Genomic DNA, 14346 nt, shown 5'->3' with positions numbered 1-14346 from the left:
GTGAGTAAATGATTGGGTGTGTGAGTGGATGACTGTGTGAGTGAGTGGGTGAGTGGATTACTGGGTGAGTGATTGACTGGTTGAGTGAGTGTGTGAGTAAATGATTGGGTGTGTGAGTGAATGACTGTGAGAGTGAGTGGATTACTGGGTGAGTGATTGACTGGGTGATTAGCTGGGTGAGTGAGTGGCTGAGTGGATCATTGGGTGAGTGATTGACTGGTTGAGTGAGTGGGTGAGTCAATTACTGGGTGTGTGAGTGGATGGCTGTGGGAGTGAGTGGATTACTGGGTGAGTGATTGAATGGGTGAGTAGCTGGGTGAGTGAGTGGGTGAGTGGATCATTGGGTGAGTGATTGACTGGTTGATTGAGTGGGTGAGTAAATGACTGGGTGTGTGAGTGGATGACTGTGAGAGTGAATGGATCACTGGGTGATTGATTGACTGGGTGAGAAGCTGGGTGAGTGAATGAGTGAGTGAGTGACTGGGTGAGTTAGTGTGTGAGTGGATGAGTGACTGGGTGAGTGAGTGGGTGAGTGAGTGACTAGGTGAGTGAGTGAGTGACTGGATGAGTGAGTGACTGGGTGAGTGAGTGCCTGGGTGAGTGAGTGCGGTGGCAGGAACCAACAAGGCACTCCGGTCCACATCTTTCCAAGTTTAATTACTCTTGTTGAAAGTTTGCACACAGCACTAAAAACAGTAAAATGATTAAACACCACGAGGTCGAATATCTCAGATAGTCTCCAAGTCCCCTCTGCTGTCATCTCCTCATCCAGGCGCCTCTCTCTCCACATCGCCACCATAATCATCAACGTAGCCACAATTAACTTAAGCGTCACGCGAATTCCATCTTTCAAAAATCAATTATCATTGTTTGCCTGTAATTATAACCATCGCCGTCGTCGATGGCCGCTTTTACCCACAACCGCACCGCGGGTTTTCAGTTCTACGAGCGCGTGCGTGAGCGCGTGCGTTTCGAACAAAGGGGGGGGGGAATCCACCCCCGAACCATTTCCTCCGCGAACACGCCATCGATGATGGAGAGGGGTGAATGTCTCTCCACCTCGCGCGATCTTTGACCCCCCCCACCCCACCCCAACCTCCTTCGGATCGACCACGGGCCGCCAACATCACCAAAGGGATTGGCACCTCGCCTCGCCCTTCGTTGAACCCAAATGAAAACGAAACAATAACGAAATTCATCGTATTGGGCTCTTACAAAAGTCAACGTAGAACGTCGATCGTTCGCTCGCTCGCTCGCTGTGACAGCGACGTAGAGTCGGATTTTCCCGAACGTCCCCCCCCCCCAACATTCCCCGAACATTGCCGTCACCGGATGGATCGCCCTCACCGGTCGTAAATGCGCACACCGCACGAGCCCGATGATTGGTAAACAAACAGCAGCACCCCCGTGGTAACGTCTCCACGGGGGCTTGTGCCAGGCTAGGTACACTCCGGGGTTCTGGCTGCTGGAATTATGTCACGGGACAGACCCAGCAGGTGCCGCGGGTTGACTGCTGTGCCAGGTTAGGTGCAGGAGAAGGTGGTCACGGGAACAGACCCTGCATGTGTCATGGGTTGTACTGATTGAGATGACTTGCAGGCGAACCACCTGTGCCCACCACTGTGCCAACTCACAGACACACTCACCCACACACTCAGCCAATCACACACATTCTCACCCACTCACTCGCCCACTCGCTCACATGCACACACTCTCACACTCACTTACACACTCACTCACACAGCCAATCACACACATTCTCACCCACTCACTCGCCCACTCGCTCACCTGCTCACACTCTCACACTCACTTACACACTCACTCACACACCCAATCACACACATTCTCACCCACTCACTCGCCCACTCGCTCACCTACTCACACTCTAACACCCACTTACATACTCACTCACACACTCACCCAATCACACACATTCTCACCCACTCACACTCTCACACTCACTTACACACTCACTCACACACCCAATCACACACATTCTCACCCACTCACTCGCCCACACTCTCACTTACAAACTCACAGACTCACTCACCCGCTCACTAACTATCACTCGCAAACTCACCCGCTCACTCACAAACTCTCATACTCACTGTTAGCAATCAACACTTACAAAGGCTGGCACAGCATACGAGGGGGGTAAGTTGCCATCACCACGCCTGTCCACCTTTGTCGCCCCAGTGCCGATGTTCTATACACATACACCGCACCGGGTACTCATTTGAGGCTGAGTTAATCTAGGGGAGGACCCAGAACCAGTCCAGATTATCGTGGTGGCCGTAGCTCAGTGCAGCACGCTGACCACTGCACCGCCGCTCCCCACAAATACAAAGATATCCCTCCTCCTGTAGCTTTTAACAGACTATTGGGGCAAGAGCTGTTAGTGAGTAGCACCGACGAAGGCCCCCACACACACAAACACACACATACGCGCTCTCCGTCGTGAACTCCAATCGGCCATCCTCCTCTCTTATCGCGTGGGACATGTTGAACAATCATCAGGCAGGCGCGGTGCGTTTGGAAGGGCACAGCAGGCAAATAACCAGGGCGCGTGATGAGAAGCCAGCAAGGGCTTAGTGGGGGGGTTTCGGGAAATGAAATCGACAACTCCCTGGAACCAGTCACCAGTCAGCGTCGAACTGGTTTGGGTCTCTGTGTGCGTGTGTGTGAGAGAGTGGAATAACTGGCCCAGCCAGAGCCACCACATCAGGGCACCCCACCCATCCACACACTCAGCGTACCAAGCACCATATAGAGGTTGGGGGGGAGGGCAGATATGAATAGAGAGAGATGAATAGGCTGGCCAATTGCACAACGATTCTGGCCATATTTAATACGTGGGCCCCAACCTAACCTTCAACTACAGTGGGCCCACTATCAACACTACCAAACCATCGAGAGTGAACGCGCGCAAAATGCTACAATCTGATTGGCCCATCCTGATAGGCGTGAGCATGACCCAATTCAAATGCTTTTCTCCGATTCGCTGCTGTCCACATCGCTATCACGATATTTCGAACAATTAAAAATGCAGCCCGTCGCTCCAATTGGTCGATTCAATGCCACGCAGTGAACTCACTGGCCAAAGATATCGCCAAGGGCCATACAAAATTGGCCAATTCAACACTGTCGTCTTCTAATTGGCCAGTGGCACACTGCCGTGTGATTGGATAGTTGAACACGGCCGTCAATTTCACGGCATCACATCTGAGCAGAGTAGCTGAGTAAACACCGTCTTCCGATTGGTCGAAGATTTAACACAGTGACCCGATGGGCCAATATCACCACAGCCATCCCGATTGGTCGATTCAATACCGTCTTCCGATTGGTCGATGATTTAACACAGCGACCCGATTGACATTTATCACCATGACCATCTCGATTGGCCGATCAAACACCGTCTTCCGATTGCTTGACGATTTAACACAGAGACCCTATCAACAGTTATCACCACGGCCGTCTCGACTGGCCAATCAAACACCGTCCTCCGATTGGTCAATGATTTAACACGGCGACCCGATCGGCCAACATCGCCATGGCCGTTTCGATTGGCCGAATGAATAATGTGACGCTGCAAATGAGAAGACGTTGCAATGATCGGCACCGTTCATTTGAAGCCACGAGTCCCCACAAGTAACGCCCCAGCGGGCCTACATCGAGGATTTTCCCAGACTATTAGCAAGGCGGAGGGGATTGCTCAATGGGGCTACCGCTGCGTGCCGCGCTATCGGAGCGTTAAAAGTCCCAGGCGGCATAAACGCTCGCCGCCCCGACGTTTTCTGTACCAAAACAAAAAAAAATCACTAAAAAAAAGTTCCCCATGCGGATTTCCTTGGAGGGGTGACGGTAGCGGAAGTCACGTGGTTGTGTGTGTGTGTCTCTGTGACGTAGAGGTCAGGTGTGCGTGGTGTGGGCGTGGTTTAGTGTCGTCACGGGCTCACGCGCTCAGTTGCGAACCTGGAGGACCCGGGGTTCGATTCCCGCTCTCGCAGCCACCGCCAGCACTCGTGACGACTATATCTGAACAGGTCCTGCGCCTCCGCCTAGGTGGACTCAGCCTTAAACGAGTCCCTGGTGCGGTGTGAAAACATCGCCACTCGGGGAGACTAAGGCGGCCGGGCCACCCACCACCTCGTGTGCTCGCTAACAGAACTTGTCCCCCCCAACAATTCTGTTAAAGGCTACGCCGGGGATCTTTTGTGTTGGTGTGTTGATCCTTTTTCGCACCGTACCTAGGCAACTGCCAATCGGAGGTGAGTGTGAGTGCTGTGAACGCGCTGTTTGGAACGAGTGTGGTGCGTGGAGTGTCTGTGCGTGGTGTGTCGGTGTGTGTGCATGTGTACTATGTGTGTACTGCGTGCGCACTGTATCTGTACTGTGTACAGTGCGGTGTACAGTGCATGATGTGCTACGTACAGTGCGGGCTTCAATATTGCATCAGAGGTGTGTGTGTAGTGCTCTGCGTATAAACAATGGGGTTGGTGGTGAATGGTGGTTGTGGTTGTGAATGGTAGTGGATGATGATGGTGGTTGTTGTCTCCCACAATCGTCCACCACCTCACTTGTGCATGTAAGCGTCCAGCCACAGCTCCCCAGACGCCCTCAGCGAGCTGGCGTTGGGGATGGGAAGACGGGGAGAGAGAAACAAAAACGTCGTCACCACCAACCACAACAACAACAACCACGCAGACAGACCACTGGGTTTGGCAAGATGTCTCTCATCTGCAGCGCTACAGCCACGGTGTCTCCCCCATGTCCCCGTGTCTCCCAATGTCTCCCCATGTCTCCCCCATATTCTTGTGTCTTCACCGTACCCCCGAGTTTCCCCATGTCTCCCTTGTGTCTCCCTATGTCTCCTCAATGTCCCCGTGTCTCCCAATGTTTCCCCATGTCTCCCCTATATTCTTGTGTCTTCACCGTACCCCCGAGTTTCCCCATGTCTCCCCTGTGTCTCCCTATGTCTCCCCAATGTCCCCGTGCCTCCCAATGTCTCCCCAATGTCCCCGTGTCTTCCCCGTGTCTCCCCCGTGTCTTCTCCGTGTCTCCCCCGTTTCTCCCCGTGTCTCCCCCGTTTCTCCCCACGTCTATCCCATGTCCCCGTGTCTCCATATGTCTCCACCAGATCTCCCAATGTCTCCCCAATGTCCCCGTGTCTCCTCCGTGTCCCCGTGTCTCTCACGTGTCCCCGTGTCTCCCCCATGTCCCCGTGTCTCTCACGTGTCCCCGTGTCTCCCCCGTGCCCCCCCCATGTCCCCGTGTCTCTCACATGTCCCCGTGTCTCCCCCGTGTCTCCATATGTCTCCACCAGATCTCCCAATGTCTCCCCAATGTCCCCGTGTCTCCTCCATATTCCCGTGTCTCCTCCGTGTCCCCGTGTCTCTCACGTGTCCCCGTGTCTCCCTCGTTTCTCCCAATGTCTCCCCCATGTCTCCGTATCTCCCCCGTGTCCCCCCATGTCCCCGTGTCTCCCCCGTGTCTCCCCCATATCCTCGTATCTCCCCCATCTCCCCACCCATGTCTCACCGAACGACATCGACGCACGCGGTGATGAGCGGCTTGCTCTGGTAGTCCAGGCCGTGTTTGCTGCAGAGCGACTTGACGAGCGAAGAAATCTTGTGGTAGTTGTGACGCGGCATCGTGGGGAAGAGGCTAGAAACGTCAACATCATCAACATCATCAACATCATCAAAATCATTATCATCAACAACACTAACAACATCATCAACAACATTAATATCAACATTATCAACATCAACCACACTAACACTAACATCAACAAAATCAACAACATCAACATTATCATCAACAACACCAACAACATCAACATCATCAACACAATTAATATCAACAGCAACATCATCAACACCAACGTCAACCACACCAACACTAACATCAATAAAATCAACAATATCAACAATATCAACATTATCATCAACAACACCAACAACATCATCAACAACATTAATATCAACAAAAAAATCATCAAGACCAACGTCAACCACACCAACATCAATATCAACATCATCAATTACAGCAACCACAAACATACATGGTAACTGTGTGGGTGGTGATGATGACGTTGATGGTGTTCATGATGCTGATGTTTCGTTGATGGTGCTGATGTGTCGTTGGTTGTGTTGACGATGACGTTGGTTGTGTTGACGGTGACGTTGATGGTATTGATAATGATGCTGATGGTGCTGATCTGTCGTTGACGGTGTTGATGATGACGTCACTGGTGGTGACGTTTGGTCACTCACTGGTGCTCTATCTGAAAGTTGAGGTGACCGCTGAACCAGTCGTTGAAGAACGATTGGTCCACATTGCACGTGGCCTCCAGCTGCAAACAGATGGCAAACGAACATCACGGACCTACAGGGGTCTGGATTTGCACGACAGCCCACGCGTCTGTGTGTGTACGTGTTAGCACGCCATGCTCTAACAGGTTTAAAAATGAATCCGCGACAGAATGAATGATCAATTTAACACGTAGCAGAAGGCTTTCACGACCAATATTATCCATAATAGAGGGTTTTTGGGGAGGGTTAGATTGCGTAAATATGAATGTCGTTAAACCCGCCACCATCATAATGCCTGGGTCTCTCCCATGACCTCCTGCACCTATCCTGGCACAGCAGTCAATCCATAGCGCCTTGGTCTGTACCATGACCTCCTGCACCTATCCTGGCACATCATGAGGGCACAGCTGGTGCATCTGCCAGTCGTCTCAGTGAACCCATGGCACCATCTGGGTCTGTCCCGTGAACTCCTTCCGCACCCAGCCTGGCACGGCAGTCAACCCATGGCACCTGGGCCTGTCCCGTGACCTCCTGACAGCAGCGACAGCCTTCAACACTTCACGCGGCGGCTTGGGACAGGCCGCCCTGTGCTGCCCGCGCGGTCGTGGGCTCACACCTGCATCGTGGTCCAGTCCTTGTGCTTCTCGTGGTCGATGTCCATAGGGATGTGGTTCATCTGCGTCACCCACACGAACCAGTGGCTCTCGATCACCCTGCGCACGGGGGGCACGCGAGACGACGAGGAGTCGTGACGCGCGTCTTTCAAGAGGGGCCGCCGGACTGCCCAACAGGCGGCCATAGTAACAACAACAAAACGAACGCGAAAGCCATTCAGCCGTGGATAGACAATGGTGATGGTGGTAATTACACTGAGAGACAGAGAAAGGAGCACGTGGCTTAGAGAACACATGCAGGGGAGAGACATCATCATCGTCGTCAGAGTGATCCAGCAGTGGGTAGGCTATGGTGATGGTGATGATGATTAGACAGAGAGAGAGAGGGGCACTTGGATTAGAGAACACACGCAGGGGAGAGACATCATCGTCATCGTCAGAGAGGAGACATCACCACCATCACGGTGATCTCGACCCAACAGTGGACAGACCATGGTGATGGTGATTACACAGAAAGACAGAGGAGCATGTGGATTAAAGAACACACGCGTATGGTCGAGACATCACCACCACAACAGTCACATTGATCTCCATCCAGCAGCGGATAAAGGCCGCGTCTTCCTGGGGTGGAGTGGGGGATGGTGGGATCGACGCTCCTCACCTGACCACGAAGATGAGAGCCATGGCTCCCAGGAGGCCGTAGAAAGGAGTGTAGGTGAGGAAGTAGCGGATGTAGTAGGTGACCGACCACACCAGGTCCTGCAATGCACGTATAACGACACCGACAGCAACCGTGTACTAGGAGCCTCTTGACTGTTGTAGTGACATAGAATCGGTCACGTAGCAGCATAGCGCTGGCTGCTGGCGGGGAAGGGGATCTGCAGCTTACAGCAGTCCTGACTGACGGCAGGCCACGTGATAGACGAGAGAGGGATCTATGGGAAGGGTCACGGAAGGGGCACATCAAGACCCCACCCGCTAGTAAGTTCCAGAAAGGGGGCGTGGTCGGGGGCGGAGCCAGGCCACGCTGACAGTATAAGAGTATAAGAGGGGCCCCGGGAGGGGACCTCGGGGCTGTCGTTTGGAGTGGGATCCCGTCGTGCTGCTGGAGTCTTCGCCAGTCAGGCAGTCTACCAGCTGTCCTGGCTGGGAACCGTAGTTCATTTAGTGACGAGTTATAAAGTATTAACTGATAAGGCCATATTCTCTTGGTTCTTTCGGTAAAGTCACGTAGAAGGGAAATAATAAAATAATACAAATATAAAACAAACAAAAATTCTCACGACGTTTCGACTGCAACACAAGCAATCATCATCAGGTGTGAAATCCACAGCAAGAAAATTTGATAAGGCCATGTTAATAAACAGAGTGCCTCCTACTCCTAGTGTCTCTGATGTAGTCACTACACTGTTGTGACACGCAGCAACCACCCTAGGCCCGGCTTCTTCCGGGTCTTTGAAGCTCGACCCTTCCCTCGAACGTTCCCTTCCCCTTGTGTCCTTCTCGAGCCCTCCTTCTCGAACTTTCTCTCACCGCTTTTACCCCGGGCCAATCCCCCGTCCTTCTCCCTCATAGGTTCTCAACCGTCGCCTCCAGGTTCGAATTCCATTTTTTCCGCCTTTTCCCATTTGCACCTTTCCTCCAGTCCCTTCAAACCCTCGCCTCCCGAACAGTCATCCTGGAGGCCACTCGAAGCCAAGAGGAGGCTTTGGTCTACTCCCTGGAAGTCCGTCAGAGGGATCGCGACACCATTCGAAAAACCATTGGCCTGCTTTTGATAGAATCTCCACGTGGTGGTGGTGGTGATGACGATGATATCGGCCACAAATCGGTTGAGCTGCTATCCTTAGTGATAAGCCACGTCAGGGTGGCTTCTGAACAAGAGGCTAAATAACCAGTGAGGGCTTACACCTGTTAAGATAAAAAAAAAACTAGTTTAGTTTTATTCGTATATGTTTTTGTTCAGTGATGCATTTACCTTTTCTATACAGTAGGGTGGGTAGAATAATACTTAGGGTAATATTATAGTCGAAGGTATAGAGTGGTGTATAGTAATACAGTATATAATTTAATGTTGGGTTTGTCTGGTAGTATATAGTACAGGGTAGACCCGTGTGATGTAAGAGAAAAAAGTTTAGCTGGAAGCATATTATATTTTTTGCGACATAGAATTGGAATGTATTACTTACTGTTAGTAGCTCAGCTTATTGGAGAGTATATTTAGTATACTGATGATGCTATGTAGTTTATACTTTAGTTTTTTACGTGGTTGTTTAGTAACTACAGCTACATACTATTAACATTCCTTCCCTTTGTTAATGCTACCCCCATCCCCTCCCTTTGATGCTGCTAATCCTGCATAATGCACGGGCATAATATGACTTTGAAACCCCCCGCCCACCTCCTACGCATTTCCCATAAATATGCTAAATTCCTCTTGATTTTGAAAAATAATTTTGTCAAGGCGCTCTTCTTCCCCCTCCAACCCAGCTTAAATATACGCTCCGAGCTTGGTGGTGTTTCATTCTTCACCTGAAGACGGCTGCTTGTGTTGTGGCCGAAACGTCGTGAGAATTATTTTATTATGTTTTATTTTTATTATTGTATTACTTCCCTTCTACGTGACTTTACCGAAAGAACCAAGAAGATGATGCCTTGTATAAAGGTGTCAGTTTTTGTACCAGTTGAAAGGGTAAAAACCTATCACTATATCATTTAATTTTGTTAGAGCACACGACTCGCAGTGTTGAGTGTACTAGCCCGGGACCATTGCGATCCCGAGTGTGACTCACCACCCAGTCTCTCCTCTTGAACATCGTGCTGATGATTTGCATGTGGAAGTACACGGGGATGAGAAGGGGTGGCCCGACTGCAGAACACCAGACAAAGACAAAGGTAAAGTATCCGAACACCCACCGACCCAGCCAATGGAACACAGAGGCAAAGGTCAAATATCCATCCAGCCACCCACCACCCACCAACCCACTCAATGCAACACAGACAAAGGTAAAATATCCACCCCCCACCACCTACCCACAATGCAACAGAGACAAAGTATCCGAACACCCACCCACCCAATGCAACATAGACAAAGACAAAGCTACAGTCTCCACTCGCTACCCACCCACCCAATGCAACAGAAAGACAAAGCTACAATATCACCCCCCCACCACCCAACCAATGCAACACAGACGAAGACAAAGCTACAGTATCCACCCCCCCACCACCCACCCACCCAATGCAACACAGACAAAAACAGAGGTAAAGTATCCAAACACCCACCCACGCAATGCAATACACCCACAACTTGTCTAGAAGATTGCTGTTGTCTGTCTGTATATCTATTGGACCGTTCTGCTAGTATGTGTGTATGTATGTACGTCGAACTTCTTTCGCACCGTACGTAGCCATCCCTGCTAATCGGAGTTGCGATTGGCACGGCTGACTGGCGCCCGCCAACAACAATTACCCGCAATTCACCAGGAAGGTGCGGTGACGTCACCAAGGCGCCTGTGCCGGGCCAGGTGCCCCTTTGAGGCCACGTAAAGTGTGGAAGACTCGCTGACAGAAGGTCACGGGACAGACCCAGCAGGTGCCATTTGTTGACTGACTCAGATGACTGGCAGATACACCACCTGTGCTTCCCACTGTGCCAACTCGCTGCGTTCTAGCTGCCTCGTGCTCCGCGCGTTGTTGTGAGCGTCGCTCCTCCACCCTCCGCTGTTGCTGGAGGACAACTGCCTCAAACTGCCCAGTAGCGTCCTTCACGAGCCTCCTCCACGGAGGCCGATCTTGACACCGCTGGTTCCAGTCGTTGGCAAGTCCACTCAGCTATATATCCTCTTGAACCACATCACCCCATTTCTTCTCTAGCCCTTGCTGATGGGAATGTGTCCACATCTTTCGAGGATTTGTGAGCTGCTCACACAATCCCCCCTGGTTAAACCCAGGATGGATCATAGGCAGGCCAGCCTGAATGTTTCTAACCGGCGCAAATGTTCCTTTGGGGGGGGTCCATGTTTCGCAAGCGTAGAGAATGGAGGGCATGACTGTGGCCGAGAAGACCCGAAGTTTCGTATGGGGCGATAGACCAGGTAGCTTCTACACAGCGTTACGCAGCCGTTTAAACAATAAGAGTGAGACCTCTGCTGCCAAACCGGAGCCGGTCATGAGCACACTGCCCAGGTATGGAAAACTCTCCACTCTCTCCACAACTGCCCCATCACCAATTGGGAGTTGTGGGCATGGAGTGTCTGGTGGTACAAAATACCCAGGCAGGTGCTTAGTTTTAGTGGGACTAATGCTAAGGCCCCACCACACACACACACACAAAGACACAGACACACATAGACAAAGACAGACATACAAAGACACAGACACACACACAAAGACAGAAATACACAAACACAAGACAGGCACACAAAGACACAGACACACAAAGACATGCACACAAAGAGACACACACAAGACACCGACACACGCACAAAACACACAAATAAACACAAAGACAAAGACACACAAACACACACAAAGACAGATAGACACAAGACACAGACACACAAAGATACATACACACAAATAGACACACACACAAGACACGGACACACACGCACAAAACACACAAATAAACACAAAGACACAGACACACACACAAAGACACAGACAGACACAAAGTACTCACTTAGAAAGAAGTATTTGTGCTGTTGATTGTAAGGAAGGATTTTCATTTTCTTGACTCCGTACTACACATATGGGGGGGGGCAGGGAGGGGGGGAATACAGAGCATAACTCAACATTTATTTTACCGCTCACAAAAAACAATGATCCCCTCCCCCACCGTATCGCTGGGTTCGTAGCGCAACGCACTAACCGCTGTCACCACCGCCATTATGATCACGACCACTGTCACCACCATCACCACCACTACCCCCACTATTTCTATCACCTCGATCATCACTTTCACCATCATCACCCCCACCACTGCCATCACCACTATCCACCACCACCACCATTATCAAATTCACTCTCATCACGATCATCATATTCACTCTCATCACGATCATCATATTCACTCTCATCACGATCATCATATTCACTGTCATCACGAGCATCATCATAATCACCATCATATTCACTCTCATCATCATATCCACTGTCATCACCATCATATTTTCTCTTATCATCACCACCATCATATTCACTCTCATCACCACCATCATCATATTCACCCCCCCCCCACTCATGCCCTTCTCCCAATGCCCCCCCGCCGCCATTACCTTCCCCCCCACCCCCACCCCCCATCACCTCCACGGGTTGCGTGCGTCCCAGCACGAACACGTGCAGCATGTTGACGTCGGGGTCTTTGCGGAAGACGTTGGGCTTGGCGTGGTGCTGGAAGTGGCGGTGGTTCCACCAGCTGCCCGAGGCGCCCTTCAGGTGGCCGATGATGAACTTGTGGAGTAGGTGGTTCCAGCGTGACGAGCGGAACACCGACAGATGCCCGAAGTCGTGCTGCAGCCAGCCAGCCTGGGCCTGCCAGCGGAGATGCGCGCGCGGTGTGAGCGGAGGGCACGGTTCGGTCGGTCGGAGATAACGGAGATAGAGCAGAGAGAGGAGAGAGAGAGTGAGCGAGAGAGTGAGCAAGCGAGAGAGTGAGCGAGAGAGAGAGCGAGCAAGAGAGTGACCGAGAGAGTGACCGAGAGAGTGACCGAGAGAGTGACCGAGAGAGTGAACGAGAGAGTGAACGAGAGAGCGAACGAGAGAGTGACCGAGAGAGTGACCGAGAGAGAGAGAGCGAGGGAGCGAGCGAGAGAGCGGGCGAGAGAGCGGGCGAGAGAGCGAGCGAGCGGTGAGGGTTTGCATAAAGTAAAGTAAAAAAAAATACGAAATGATGAACGAAGCAAAGTGCCGAATACACCGAGCATCTTCTTGTGTCCACTGATCGTAAAAAAAGAGAGAGGAGAGAGATGGGCGGATCGACTCGTATAGACCCCCAGACTTACATAGATTCCCACACTCACCACACAGAGATACATAGACTCATCATACAGATCATGGGACCTCCTTTGCCAGTATTAAAATACGAGAGAGTAGGTTTTCCACTTTTTTCTTGCAACAAAACAAGCGTTAAGATGTTAAGGAATGAGTGTTAAAACATCTTGACACCTGTTTTGTTGCCAGAAAAAAGGGGAAAACCTATTCTCATCATCATACAGTGACCCACAAACTCGCCACAAACAGAGAGAGACACATAGACTCACACAGAGAGACCCACAGACTCACCACAAAGACATGGACACCCATAGACTCACAGAGACCCACAGACTCGCCACACACCGAGAGACACCCATAGACTCACAGAGACAGCCACAGACTCGCCACACACACAGAGAGACCTATAAATTCACACAGAGACCTACAGACTCACCACCTTCACTGAGAGACCCACAGACTCACCACACACACACACAGAGACCCGCGGCTGACCTGCGACGTGGCGAGGATGATGGTGACGAGGACTGTGGGCACCCAGCCGGTACCGAAGAAGGCCAGGAGGCCCCAGGCCAGCACCTCGAGGAGAATGATGTGGCCCAGGTAGAGCGAGAAGAAGGAGGCGGAGGCCCGGAAGAGGCCCATGGTCTCGGCCGTCGCTCGCAACCTCTGGAAGTCCTCCACGAGCTCACGCTGTCGATTAGAGGCAATGGCGGCGGTGAGAGCAAGGCAAGAGAGAGAGAGAGCCAGGTGAGAGGGAGAGCTTCCTCCTATTTAGGCTCCGCTCCTTACTCTTTAACCCACTGCCTCCTTCCTCTTTAGTCCTCATTCCTTCCCCTTTAGGCCCCACTCCTTCAGGTGAAGAACAGGGCTGAATGATAATTCAGACGCTGTCTTTCCGACAGACCTGTTCTTCACCTGAGGACGTCTGCTTGCGTTGTGGCCGAAACGTCGTGAGAATTGTATTTTATTATTTTTTATTTTTATTATTCTATTATTTCCCTTCTACGTGACTTTACCGAAAGAACCAAGAAGATGAATCCCCGCAGTCACGAAAGCTTTAAATCGAAATGTGTTGTTGTTGTTGTTTTGGGAAAATGGAGGGAACCGGAAATAGAGGGAGACCTCACGTACAATGGATGCTTTCATTATACATTTTTATTATACTTTTAGTTCATTATAATGTGATGTCATTTTGTTAATGTATCATAGCACCATGTATTGCATGGTTTGCACGAATCGTCCTCTATAAGTAAAGTTTGATTGATTGACCAAAGGACATTTGGGCGCCAGAAAGATGTGGCCACTACTCGACCATATTGGCACTACAAGACAGAGAATAAAGTGGAAATACCAAATGACGAAATGTTGCAGTGGTCACCCTCTACGGGCTATTTGCCCCACGGATCGTGATGATGATGATGATG

At 51.1% G+C, this 14346-nt stretch overlaps 1 protein-coding gene across 4 annotated transcripts in view; it reads right to left on the bottom strand.

Moving 5' to 3' along the window:
• Positions 1–14346, bottom strand: part of LOC144948278 (acyl-CoA 6-desaturase-like) — a 58927-nt gene that overhangs the window by 32258 nt on the left and 12323 nt on the right. For 3 of the 4 annotated variants that reach the window (XR_013640128.1, XR_013640129.1, XM_078877709.1), the window contains exons 3-11: positions 13415–13612; positions 12233–12460; positions 11610–11670; positions 9721–9797; positions 7590–7687; positions 6931–7027; positions 6276–6355; positions 5539–5664; positions 4578–4625 (exon numbers count right to left, since the gene is read on the bottom strand). Coding sequence is in view for 2 of the 4 variants with exons in the window: in XM_078877709.1 (XP_078733835.1) it covers positions 4578–4625; positions 5539–5664; positions 6276–6355; positions 6931–7027; positions 7590–7687; positions 9721–9797; positions 11610–11670; positions 12233–12460; positions 13415–13612 (1013 nt within the window). In the remaining 2 variants the exon portion in view is untranslated. Of the gene's footprint in view, positions 1–638; positions 4626–5538; positions 5665–6275; positions 6356–6930; positions 7028–7589; positions 7688–9720; positions 9798–11609; positions 11671–12232; positions 12461–13414; positions 13613–14346 lie in introns of those variants that run through there. The other variant, XM_078877710.1, reaches the window with a different exon arrangement.

Source organism: Lampetra fluviatilis, chromosome 48 (assembly GCF_964198595.1).
Source record: "Lampetra fluviatilis chromosome 48, kcLamFluv1.1, whole genome shotgun sequence".
In the NCBI taxonomy this organism is placed as follows: domain Eukaryota; kingdom Metazoa; phylum Chordata; class Hyperoartia; order Petromyzontiformes; family Petromyzontidae; genus Lampetra; species Lampetra fluviatilis.
This window is presented reverse-complemented; position numbering and strand designations above follow the sequence as displayed.